Source organism: Taeniopygia guttata, chromosome 24, assembly GCF_048771995.1.
Source record: "Taeniopygia guttata chromosome 24, bTaeGut7.mat, whole genome shotgun sequence".
Classification (NCBI taxonomy): domain Eukaryota; kingdom Metazoa; phylum Chordata; class Aves; order Passeriformes; family Estrildidae; genus Taeniopygia; species Taeniopygia guttata.
The window spans coordinates 5,827,920-5,840,109 of record NC_133049.1 but is presented as its reverse complement, the minus strand read 5'-3'; the positions used below and the strand labels follow the sequence as shown (position 1 = coordinate 5,840,109).

General features: G+C 61.5%; 2 protein-coding genes across 5 annotated transcripts; both read left to right on the top strand.

Moving 5' to 3' along the window:
- The first annotated feature begins 56 nt into the window (after positions 1-56).
- On the top strand, positions 57-8,557 carry NLRX1 (NLR family member X1). 3 transcript variants are annotated; one of them, XM_072918281.1, is made up of 13 exons: positions 57-201; positions 561-684; positions 1,477-1,604; positions 1,759-1,819; positions 2,190-2,287; positions 2,479-3,095; positions 3,695-5,109; positions 5,883-5,969; positions 6,053-6,304; positions 6,396-6,672; positions 7,963-7,990; positions 8,208-8,272; positions 8,474-8,550. In XM_072918281.1, coding segments are annotated over exons 3-12 (2,958 nt in total). In that variant the 5' UTR covers positions 57-201; positions 561-684; positions 1,477-1,483; the 3' UTR covers positions 8,210-8,272; positions 8,474-8,550. The 3 variants fall into 3 exon arrangements, with proteins under 3 accessions (XP_072774382.1, XP_072774383.1, XP_012426204.5); XM_072918282.1 differs by lacking the exon at positions 7,963-7,990 and having other exon boundaries at positions 8,474-8,557; XM_012570750.5 differs by lacking the exons at positions 7,963-7,990; positions 8,208-8,272; positions 8,474-8,550 and having other exon boundaries at positions 6,396-6,994.
- NHERF4 (NHERF family PDZ scaffold protein 4) lies at positions 6,569-11,165 on the top strand. 2 transcript variants are annotated; one of them, XM_072918285.1, is made up of 10 exons: positions 6,569-6,672; positions 7,963-7,990; positions 8,208-8,272; positions 8,474-8,685; positions 8,829-9,015; positions 9,140-9,276; positions 9,350-9,554; positions 9,703-9,899; positions 10,293-10,463; positions 10,626-11,165. In XM_072918285.1, exons 2-10 carry the CDS (start codon positions 7,980-7,982, stop codon positions 10,668-10,670), a joined length of 1,230 nt encoding a protein of 409 aa, XP_072774386.1. In that variant the 5' UTR covers positions 6,569-6,672; positions 7,963-7,979; the 3' UTR covers positions 10,671-11,165. The 2 variants fall into 2 exon arrangements, with proteins under 2 accessions (XP_072774386.1, XP_072774385.1); XM_072918284.1 differs by lacking the exon at positions 6,569-6,672 and adding an exon at positions 7,095-7,377.
- Positions 11,166-12,190: the final 1,025 nt, after the last annotated feature.

Below are 12,190 nucleotides of genomic sequence, written 5' to 3'. Positions count from 1 at the left end.
ATCTGGGGGCAGAGCGCATCTCCGGCGCTGCTGCGCGGCTCGGGGAGGCCGGGGGAGGTGCGGGTGTCGCTGCCGGACGGGGCAGGATGGCGTTGCAGGAAGTTCTGCCTTGCCAAGCAGCCGCCCCCGCAGCGGAGCCGGCACCGGGAGCGGCGGCGCTCCGTGAGCCCGGAGTTCCCGGCTGGAATCCTGCGGGACGGGGTAACCTCGGTGCCACGGAGCGGGAGGGCACAGGGAGGAGGGCACAGGGAGGAGGGCACGGCTGCCACCACTGCCACCCCAGAGGGGTCCCGCAGCAGGACCAGCGCAGGGCCCCCGGCTCACAGAAGGGCTGGGAAGGGGCTGGAATAGGGGCGTGGGGTTTGTTTGAGGCAGAGCACCGAGGTCGGGACACCTGTGTTCAAGGTCAGCCCCTTTCCCCCTGTCCCCGAGGCTGAATTTCTCCACCTGGATCACCTATAAAGGGACTGTAAACAGCGTGGCTCGTGGGAGCTGTGAGTGAGATGTCACTCTGCTCGTCCTTCCTCTCGGCTGGGGTTTGCTTATCTCTTTCTCCCCAGGATGTCTGGGGCTGTGAGCACCGCCCGGGCTCCCAAAGGATCGCCCTGCTGAGCCCTGCTGGGGCGGAAGCCTGAGTCAGCGCCAGCACAGCCGGTTCTGCCGGACCGGACCGTGCTGGGCCAGGTGAGGCTGGGCAGGGCTCTGCTGCACCCCATCCTGCTGCACCCCATCCCTGGGCAGGGCTCTGCTGCACCCCATCCCGCAGCCCCCTGGGTGTGGGAATCCAGGGCTTCCCTCTGGCTGCCCTGGGACCCTGGCAGGGGTCAGGAACCCCCCTGGACAGAGCCCCCAGAGACACTGGCTGTGATCTCTGTCCATGGAAAAGAGTTTTCAATCTTACAGGATGAATTACAAGCTTTGAGTGTTTGATAAGAGTAATAATTAAATGTGACATGGGTGCAAAAGTAAAATTTTAGGATTCTAGATGAGGGGTCCAAAGGGGACAAGATGGAGGAAATTGGGTGTGTCTTGTCCTTTTTCTCCTTCTTCATGCCCTCCATGTTTCACTGTGGTGTTGGCATTTTTCTGTTGGTTCAGGCTGGGGACACACTGTCCAACGTAGGTGACAGATATTGGCACGTTATTGTAAATCCAGCACAGGGAGTTTGTGGTATTTAATGTTTGTACCATCCCACTGAGGGCAGAGCCCCACACGCTGCCCTGCAGGACAGAGCTGCGGCAGGGCAGCAGAACATGTTAGAGATAAACAGAATAAACAACCTTGAAACCAGCACAGACCAATTATGGCTTCTGCTTTGGCAATGGAGCAGAAAGACAGAGACTTTCTACAATCTCGGAATCACCAATACCCACAGATTCCGACCCCTGGGCAGGGCTCTGCTGCGCCCCATCCCGCAGCCCCCCGTGCTCTGCCCAGCACCGCGGAGCCCCTCAGCCACCTCCCCTGTCTTTCAGGTGGACGATGTCCCGGGCCGTGCAGTGCCAGGGCTGCCTGCCCCGGGGCAGCTGGGCACAGCCGCCTTGGTCCCTGGCAGGGCGCAGGGGGACCCGCAGCGTGTCCGTGTGTGCCACTGCCGTGCCAGGTGAGATGGGCTCTGTGCCTCTGGCACACAGCCCTGTCCCTGTTGGACAGGTAACAGACCCTGTCACACCTAGGAAGGTGTGAAGCTGGTGGGGTTAGCCCTGCTGGGCTGGAGAGGACCATCCCTGACCATGTGCATTCTTCCTCCCCGCCAGGTGGTGCAGGCAGGTGTTTCCTCAGGAAGATCCTTGGCACAAGCAGCATCTCCCTCACCAGGTACAGCGTCACACGGCTGGGGCTCTTTGTCACAGCACCTGGGTGGCTGAGCTGGTGTCTTGGCAATGGGGACACTGCTTTGCTTCCACCTAGACACACACCCAGACCCACCTCCCTGCCTGCTCTGAGTCCTGCCCTCCTCCTCTGCCTCTCCACGGCTTTTCTGGGAGTGCACAGCCCATGGCTTGCTGACCTGCCTTCACCTCCCAGCCGTGCCCCTGCCCTGGCCCTGCGCTCTCCCGTGGTGTGGGGGAAGGAAGGGGTGAGCTGGCTCCTCTCAGCACTTCCCACAGCCTCGCTGGTGATCTGCCCACCCTGCCCCAGGTGGGGTTTGGAGCTGCTTCCTGTGAGACTCTCCCTCCTCCTGCAGGGGCTGTGTTCGCTACCAGGGAGACTCCCAGGAGAGCTCTGCCCAGCCCGGCTCCTCTCGCCATGGTCAGTCCCAGCTGAGGAACGTGGCCTTTTCTGGTGAGTTTTGCAGCTCTGGTCTGGAGAGAGGGTCCTACACAGCGGGGTGGGGGCAGCTGCTGTCCTGGGCAGTGCGAGGGTTCCCCATAACTGGGCGCTGTCCCCTCTCTGCAGTGGCTTGGGGCAGGCAACTTCCCCAGTCCCCTGCCAGTGAGCAACCCTCGTCATGTCCAGCACCTTCCTCCTTCCAGGTGCCATCAAGAAGCACCAGAAGAGCCTGTCTGCGTGGTTCAGCCACCAGCCCAACGAGGAGAGGCAGTTCGGCCCTTCCTTCTCTCTGGATGCCGTCCACGTGGACCCAGTGATCCGGGAGAGCTCCCTGGAGGAGATTCTGAAGCCCTCCCCTGATTTAACCATCCAGAACCAGCTCCAGCAGCCCTGTAGAAAGGTGATCAGCCTGCACAACCTCTTTGACGTGGACGCCTGCGGGCGGCAGGTGAAGAACGTGGTGCTCTACGGCACCGTGGGCACGGGCAAGAGCACCCTCATCAAGAAGATGGTGGTGGACTGGTGCCACGGCCGCCTGCCCCGCTTCCAGCTGGTCATCCCCTTCTCCTGCGAGGACCTGTCCCACAGCCACGCCCACGTGTCCCTGCGGCGCCTGGTCACCAAGAAGTACCAGCACCTCCGGGACGTGGTGCCGCTGCTGGAAGCGTCCGGCCTCAGGGTGCTCTTCATCCTCAACGGCCTGGAGCGCCTCAACCTGGACTTCCGCCTGGCTGGCACTGAGCTGTGCTGTGACCCCAACGAGCCCGTGCCTCCCTCTGCCATCGTGGTCAACCTGCTGCGCAAATACCTCCTGCCCGAGGTGGGTGTTGCCCTGCTTGGTGGTGGGGAGAGGTTGGGGTGAGCCCTGCAGTGTCACAGGGCTGGTTTGGTAATTATTTGGAGTCCAGCTTGGCTGGGAGCAAGCAGGCAGCTTCTGTTCCTGGAGGGACTCACCAAGGTGGCCTTAGGTCACTGGTGGGATCTTTGGGGAGGCCCGGTAAGGTAATGAAGGCTGTGATCTTCCAGAATTTATTTAGGTCTAGGAGGGGATGGGGAGAATTCTTCTGTCCCCTCTGCCTTGGCCAGGTTTGATCCGGCGCCCTTTGCGCAGCAGCTTTGTGAGCCCCACCCTGTGGATGGGGTGATCCTTGTGCTGGAGGGACTCACCAAGGTGGCCTCACGCCACTGGTGGGATCTTTGGGTAAGGTAATGAAGGCTGTGATCCTCCAGAATTTATTTATGTCTAGGAGGGAATGGGGAGAATTCTTCTGTCCCCTCTGCCTGGGCCAGGTTTGATCCGGCGCCCTTTGTGCAGCAGCTTTGTGAGCCCCACCCTGTGGATGGGGCGATCCTTGTGCACCTCTGGGTGGGTTGTGCCCTGCTGAGCAGCCCCAAGCTCACCCAGCCCCGTGTCCCCAGGCCAGCATCATCGTCACCACGCGCCCGTCGGCCGTGCGCCACATCCCCGGCAAGTATGTGGGGCGCTACGCCGAGATCTGCGGCTTCTCCGACACCAACCTGCAGAAGCTCTACTTCCAGATGCGCCTCAGCCAGCCCGGCTGCTCCGGAGAGGAAAGCCAGGACCGCCGCTCAGCGGAGCAGGAGAACCTGGTGGAGATGTTGTCGAGGAACTTGGAGCGCCACAACCAAATAACGGCTGCCTGCTTCTTGCCCTCCTACTGCTGGCTGGTGTGCACCACCCTGCACTTCCTCTACTTCACCAGGACGGTTCCTCCCAGCCAGACCCTGACTGGCATCTACACCAGCTTCCTGAGGCTCAACTTCAGCGGGGAGGTGCTGGACAGCAGCGACCCCACCCACATCTCCATGATGAAGTACGTGGCCAAGACAGTGGGCAAGCTGGCCTACGAGGGGGTGATGTCCCGCAAGACCTGCTTCTCAGAGGAGGACCTGCGGCAGTGCTTCGAGGTGGAGATGAAGACTGAAAGCGAGCTCAACCTCCTGGAGGTTTTCCGCAGCGACGTCTTCCGCTTCTTCCTCAGCCCGTGCGTGCAGCCGGGCAAGGAGCACACCTTTGTGTTCACCATCCCCGCCATGCAGGAGTACCTGGCAGCCCTGTACGTGGTGCTGGGCGAGAAGAAGACCCTGGCCCAGAGAGTGGGGAAGGAGCTGTCGGAGGTCCTCGGGAAGGTGAGCGAAGATGTGGCCGTGCTTGTGAACATCATCTCCAAGGTGCTGCCCCTGCGCTTTCTCCCCGTGCTCTTCAACCTGCTCAAGATCTTCCCTCGCTACTTCTCCCGGGTGGGCGGCAAGGACAAGGATACCATTGCCCACACCATGGCAGAGGAGCTGTTCAAAGAGGAGGACTACTACAACGACGATGTCTTGGACCAGATCAACTCCAGCATCCTGGGCGTGGAGGGCCCCATGCGCCACCCCGACGAGGCCCCGGATGATGAAGTCTTTGAGCTCTTCCCCATTTTCATGGGTGGGATCCTGTCCCGCCGCAACCGCGCCATCCTGGAGCAGCTGGGCTGCTCCATCAAGAACCTGGCGGCCTTCGAGATCGCCAAGGCCATGAAGAAGACGGTGATCAGGAAGGGCCGCAGGGGCCTGCCCCCCTCGGAGCTCATGGACTACCTGTTCTTCCTGCACGAGTTCCAGAACGAGCGCTTCACGGCCGAGGCCGTCCTCTCCCTCCGTGCTGTCAACCTCTCCTCTGTCAAGATGACCCCTCTCAAGTGCTCTGTGCTGGCATCTGTCATGAGCACCACGTGTCACGAGGTGGAGGAGCTGAACCTGACCTCCTGCAACCTGGACAGCGGCAGCTTGAGGACCCTCTTCCCCGTGCTGCTGCGATGCAAAGCTCTCCAGTGAGTACCACCTCCTCCTGCCCTTTGGCTCTGCTCATAAATTAGGTTTTTTCTCACCTCTGCCCGTCGCAGGGATGCTTTAGGAGCCCAGGTATGGAAAACTTAGGAAAGGGCATGTTTATCCTAGGGAACTACAGCTTCCAACATGCAGCACTCCTTGAGCAGCCTTTCCAGGGCACTGCATGCTGGGATTTGCAGTCCCAGCTCAGCCTCCCGCAGGAATTTTTGGGAAGTTCCCCGCAGCTGCTACAGGCTGGGCGGGCTGCCAGCTGTCCTGGCAGACCCGAGTCCCTAGGGGAAGTTACCCGGCATCAACGTGTCCTTAGCCCTGTGAGGAGTTTGCTGTCCCAAAGGTGGGAGTCCGGGCTGTGCAGATGTTCCCAGAAGCGTTCCAGAACGTTTGTGGAGCTGCAGGTCTTCCTGCCGCCCAGGTGGTGGCGAGGCGTGCTCAGCACAGATGGATCGGGCTGTGCAGATGGGCTGTGCCGCACTTCCTTCCTCCAGATGCTCAGGAGGGCTTGATGGAGCCCCGATCCCTCCTCTGACCTTCACCCACCTCCTCAAGGCTCCGCCATCCCCTTCCCCTCGCCCTGCTCCTGCTGGCACTGGCTCATGCTCCAGTGCCGTGTCACCGTGCTCCTTTTGGGAGAGGAAACCTGGAGTGGCCTAGTTTGGGGAGCCCAGGGAGGATGGTGATGGGCAAAAAGGAGCGGGCAGGCTCGCAGGTAACAGCCATTTTGTGTCTGTCACCTTCACATCTTGTTCTGCGCCAGTCTGCAGCTCAACAGCCTGGGCTCCGACGCCTGCAAGGAGATTCGTGACCTGCTCCTGCATGACAAGTGTGCGGTGAGCAGCCTGCGGTGAGTACGGCCCCCGTCCTGCATGGCACTGCCACTGCTGCCCGCCACGTGCCCGGGCAGCCCCTGAGCTCCCGTGCCCGCAGGCTGGCCAATAACCCCGTGGGCGAGCAGGGCGCTCGCTACCTGGCCGAGGCGCTGGCCGGCAACCGCTCGCTGCGGCAGCTGTCCCTGCTGCACACCGCGCTGGGGGACCCCGGCGCCGAGGCCATCGCCCAGCACCTGGCCCACAACCAGCACCTGCAGGAGCTCAACCTGGGCTACAACTCCCTGACGGACGCGGCGGCCCTGCGCGTGGTGGAGGTGGCCAAAAGGCACGAGACGCTGGACAAAGTGCAGTGAGTCCGCTCTGCCGTCCCCGTCCCTGTCCTGTGCGCCTCTGTCCCTCCCCTCGGCCCTCACCTGTGTGTCACTGTGCTGCTGTCCCAGCCTCTACTTCAACGACATCAGTGAGGATGGCAAGAGGGCGCTTGACAGCCTGCGCATGGAGCGGGACGGCGTCAGGGCTCTGGTTTTCCTCACGGCGGGCACCGACGTCTCCGACTACTGGTCCCACATCCTGAGCGTGGTGCAGAGGAACCTGCCCTTCTGGGACCGCGAGCGGGTCCGGCAGCACCTCGCCCTCCTCCTGCAGGACCTGGAGAGCAGCCGCAGCCAGACCGCCAATCCCTGGAGGAAAGCCAAATTCCTGCGAGTCGAGAGCGAGGTCAAGAAAATGCTGGGGGAGCTGCAGGATGGGAGCCTCTGACCTGCTGCCCATCCACCAGCCAGGGGTGGGGCAGTGGAGTGTGCCCAGCAGCACATTCCCTGTGCCCTCGCCCACCTGGAGGTGCTGGGTGGATGGTGCTGAGGTGCTGGGTGTGTGGGGCTCAGCCTCATCTGCAGGCCAGCCTCAAGTGTGGGAATGGGACAGAAACCAGGCCAGGAGCTAATGGGACTTGTTCGCCCCTGCACCCCAGGGAGCAGGATTGGGGCTTGTCTGTGAATCTTTTGGGAGCATTAAAGTGCACCTCTTTATTTCCACTGAAGCACATTAGTACCAAGACTTGATCTCCTCTTCGGGCCCTTCCTGGGGAGGAATGTGGAGCCAGTGGAGGGTTCTGCCTTTCCCCACCTCACAGCACTGGCATGGAGCAGCCCACCTCTGCTCCAGCACTGACCCAGTCATTCTCCCTGCCCCGTGTCCCCCTGGAAGCCACCAGGAGCTGTCCCCAGGCTGGGTGTCCCGGGGTGCTGGTCCCTGCTCCCAGCTCTGACTGGCAGTGCCCTGGGGCTGGGAGGGCAGGGAAGACTCGGGGCTGTTTAACCATTAAACCTGGGGCGTCTTGGGAGAGGCGGGGACGCTTCCCTGCCACTTCACCCTGTACCTTGCTCCCTCTGGCAATCCCTGCAGCCATGAAGCAAACAAAAGGTACGTGCCATGCCGGGGAATCCTCTGGAGACCCTTCCCCACACACAGGCCCTGCTGCCAGGTGGAGCAAGGCGATGTCAGAGCCCAGGCAGCCTGTGGAGAGGAGCCACGGGCATTCTTGTGGAGGAGACATGCTGGGGAGGCATCTCCTCTCCCTGGGATTGGGGTTCCTTGTGCCCAGAGAGGTGTGGAGGGGTTTATGGGGGGGTGTGTGCCAGGGAAGGTCTCTGTTTCCTTCGGGCTCCAGCAGCTCTTTGGGGTCCTGGTGAACGTTCTCAGCCCTCACTGAAGAGCCCTGTAAAGCCCCAGGACTGACCCCATCTGCTTGGCCCTGCTTTGCCCCCACAGTGAATGCCCTGAGCAGCAGGTCCTGCTGTTGGCAATGCAGGAGGACAGTGGTGACAGGGCAAAGAACAACCTGTGCTGAGAGACAGAGGGGCTTGGGGGCTGTGTGGGCTTGGCAAGCCCCCTCACCTGGCACCTGGCAGGCTCAGCCTGAGAGTGGACGAGCCCTGAGTGCTGGAGAGCGTGGGGTCTGCTCCCAGCCCCCCACCTCCTGTGCTGACCTCTCCTCTCCCTCTGCAGGGCTCGAGGGAGACAAGATGTCCATCGTGTAAGTGCTGATCTCCCCTTGACCAGGGGCTTTCTGGGGCTCAGGAGACGTGTGGGGAATGGTCCAAGAGGGAAATCCACTCTGTCTTTTCCCAAGGAAAAGGAGGCACAAGCCCCACTCAACCCTTTCTGGGAGGAACAAGCTCCCCAAGGCTGGGGGAGGCAGGGGCAAGGCCATCCTGCACTAACATGGCCTGTCCTCCCCTTTATCATTTCAGAAAATTTGAATTTAACCCCAAAGTTGGGATCGACAACCCTGCCTTGACACTGACTGAGGACACGGGTAAATACATGCCCTCATCTTTCAGGGTGTCCTTGTGTCTGCACGGGGCTGTGGCACCCGGGCACTGCCGGGGTCCTGAGCTCTCTGTCACGCTGGGCACCTGTGGGAGGTGAACACAGAAGGGATGAGCAGATCTCCAGCCCAGGATGGGGTGGAGAACTTGTGTGAGGATCCCTGCTGACGGGCTGTGCCCATACACAGATGCTGAGGGCGTGGGGGAGCCCCGCTTCTACCTGCTGACCAAGGAGAGCACCGAGACCTTCGGCTTCTGCCTGCACGAGGAGCTGTGCTGCCAGGGCCACGTCATCCGGCAGCTGGAGCTGGGGGGGGTGGCCCAGCGCAGGGGGCTGCAGGACGGGGACCGGCTGCTCCAGGTCAATGGCCACTTCGTGGACCACATGGACCACCTCAGGGTAAGCTGGGAGCATCCCATGGGAATGCCTGGCTCCTCCCCAGCCGGGGGCACAGAGGATGCGTGACCCCTGCTGGCCCCAGGGACACTGATCCACCCCATCAGAGGGGTGCCTGCCCTCTTTCACAGCCTGGGTCCTTGCAGGTGGTGCAGAAGATCAAGGCCAGCGGGAACCAGGTCCTGCTGGCGGTGCTGGACGGTGACTCCTATGAAGCAGCCAAGTCCCTGGGCAGGGACCTGTCACAGATGCTGCCAGGGGACATCCGCCCGCGCCTCTGCCACGTCACCAGGGACAAAAGCGGCTTTGGCTTCAGCGTGTCGTGTCCAGAAGGTAAAGCAGGATGCTGCCACCACCAGCACTTCACTCACCCCAAAGTGAGTGTAGCACCTCACTCACCCCAAAGTGAGTGTAGCACCTCACTCACCCCAAAGTGCCCCTTCTGCTCCTGCTGCAGGCACCAAGGGCACCTTCCAGCTGTCGGTGCTGCAGGACGGGCCAGCGGACAGAGCGGGGGTGCCAGCGGGCTGCTGGCTGCTGGAGCTGAACGGGGACAGCGTCAGGAGCTACTCCCACACGCAGCTCAGCAGAAAGGTGCCTGCTCCTGGTGTGGGGGGCAAGGGATGGGGCTGAGAACGTCGCTGAGCGCCCCGTGCTTGCCATGCAGCTTAAGCAGAGCGGCAACAAGGTGACACTGCTGGTGGCATCCAGCGCTGTGGAGGAGTTCTATCGCCTGCGGGGCCTGCGGGTCACGGCTGCCTTGGCAGACACCTCCAGGCTCCCCTTCAAGGTCCGGGAGCTGCACCTGGTGAAGGGTCCTGCTGGTTATGGCTTCCTGCTCAAGGAGGATGACTGCAGCTCGGGAGGAGTAGGTGAGGGGGCTGAGAGGGGCAGGTTGTGCCTGAGCAAGGTGTTTCTGAGGGTTGGAAGAGCTGACAGCTCTGTGCTTGCAAGGGGATGCTGCACAGTGGGGTCAGCAGAGCCAGTTCCCCTCTGTGAGCCTGTGCCCCGCTGTGGCAGGCCAGTTCCTGTGGGAAGTGGATGTGGGGCTGCCGGCCGAGCAGGCAGGGATGAAGGAAGGGGACCGTGTGCTGGCAGTGAACGGGGAGAGCATCGAGGGGCTGGACCACGAGCAGACCGTGCACAGGATCCGCGCCCGGGAGGACCGGGTGACCCTGCTGGTCATCGACCCTGCTGGTGATGAGTTCTACCACTCGGTAGGTTTTGGGGGCACGGTCCTGCTCTGGCTGGGGAGCCCTGTCCTTAAACATTTTGCTAATTAAGCTGACAGCGAGGAGCTGCAGCTCAGCTGAGAAGCAGTTGTTGCCACACTGCTGTCAAAGCCCCCGGTCCTGCTGCTCCCCTTGCTGTGACACATTTACCTGTGCCAGCAGAGGGGAGGTGCCAGGGGGACAGGAAAACAGATCCAGAGGACATCCCCATGGCTCGGGGTGGGTCTGTGGAGTGTCTGTCCCTGGAGCAGCCCCGTGCTGGCTGCAGGGCTGCAGCACTGCCCTGACTGCAGCAAGGTGGGCACAGCTGTGAGGCTGCAGGGTGGCATGGGTGTCCTCCACAGGGGCTGTGTGTCCATCCCTCTTCTGCTCTTCCAGATTGGGCTGTCCCCGCTGCAGTTCTTTGAGGATAGTGACCCCGCCTCAGGCTCCTGCACGCCCTCCCTGCCCTCTCGCAGCGGCTCCCCTGCACTCTGTGACGTGGAGGTGGCACCCAAGGGACCTGTGTCCTGGCTGATGGCTGCTGCCAACAGCATAGAGATCATACAGGTAACTCCTGTTACTGCCTGGCATTGCTCTGAGCGCCACCACCCTCCTATTCCACCCATCCTGACATTTCCCTGGCACCTGTGGTGCTGCCAGGAGGAGCCTGTGGGGTCCCCTGGTCACAGGGGCCAGGCAGGAAGACCCCTCCAACCTGTGTCCCCGCAGAGCCAGCGCCAGGAGCAGCACACAAAGCTGTGCCAGGCATTCTAACAGCCCAGCTCTGGATGGGCTCTCCCACACAGCACCTCCTGTCCGGCCCCTCGGGCTCAGCACTGCTCAGCATGGACCCTGCACACGCAGCTCCTGTGTCTCCATGCCTGGCTCGCAGCATGACACTCCCAGGGACTCGTCTCTGCTCACTGAGGCTGGCTCAGAGCTTTTCTCAACCACAGTGGCAGCTCCTCCTAACCTGACCACAGAGCTGTGTCTTTGCCTGCCCAGCTACCTCCAGGCATTTCTCAGGACGTTGCACTGAAGACTTTGCCCAGCTCCAGGCTCTGGGAGTTCCCAGGAGAGCTGTGGCACTGCCCTCTGCACCATGACCCAGGGGACTCGAGGGTTGGCTCAGATCTGCACGTGCATGGACATCTCTCCTGTGCTTCTCCTCTCCTCCTCTCCCTGAACCTGTGGGCAGTGAGTGTCCACCACCCACCACCCCCTGTTCCTGCACCGCCCTTTTGGGGTGTGATTAAAGGACAAATCCACGCTGCTGTTTGGGTGGGTGATGTTATGGACAGCTCTGCGCCTTGGCAGCACATCCCAGGGCCGGATCCAGCCTCTCTTCCCAAGCCTGGGAAGATGTAGGGAGCTCTCCAGGGGTGCTGCTGGGGGGGTAGGGGCTGAGAGCCATCCTGTGATCCCCTGGGCACTGTGCCTGCAGGAATCTGAGAGCAAACTCCTGCAGGCAGCCCTTGTCCTCCTTGTCCACCTGAGGGTTCCCCTTGCAGGTGACACGTCAGGAGCACCCTTTCCTGCCCTGCCAGGGCTGTGCCAATGCTGGGGGAGTGGGACAGGGGGGAAATCCCAGAGGGGAAATTTCACCTCTCTGCCAAGCGTGGGAGAGTGAAAACCAGCACAGAGTTTTGCATGTGGCCAAGAACCACAAACCTCTGGCTGAGGTTTTACCTCGGCCCCCTCTCGAGCGTGAACAGAAACACCACACTGGAGTTCCTGCCTCTGTGTCTTCTGAGCTGGGCTGCAAAAAGTCCTTGTCCAGCACCCCTGGGAGCTGACAGCTTGGGAGGGAGCAGGGCTGGCCAGCTTCAGGCTGGTTTGGGGGTGAACAGTCAAGGGAGAGGTGAGAAAAGCTTGGCTGGGAGCCCCCAGCAGCACCACAGTGTGGGGTCCCTGCATCAGTCCCAAAAGTCCCAAGAGAAACCCTCCCAAGAATCCCAAGTGAGACAGCCACAACAGTCCCAAGCAAAATCAACCTTTGCTCAAAGTCTCACAGCCCCAGCTCGGAGTGAATCATGCCCAGAGAAGCAGATAGTCAGGAATGCAATTACTCAAGCGTGTTCCCTGATCTCTTTGGATCAGAGCCATGGTGATTTTTGTACTTGGCTCTCACAAAGCCAATGTTGCCCTCCCCAGTTCTCTCCCCAGGTACTTGTGGTAGCGTGGAGCTGGCCAGGGCACCCGCTGGTGGTCAATCCGGCTTGACTATTAGCCAGAATCCATTAGCACCTAATGGGAAAAGCCTCAGGAACACGGCCTCAATAAACGTTGACATA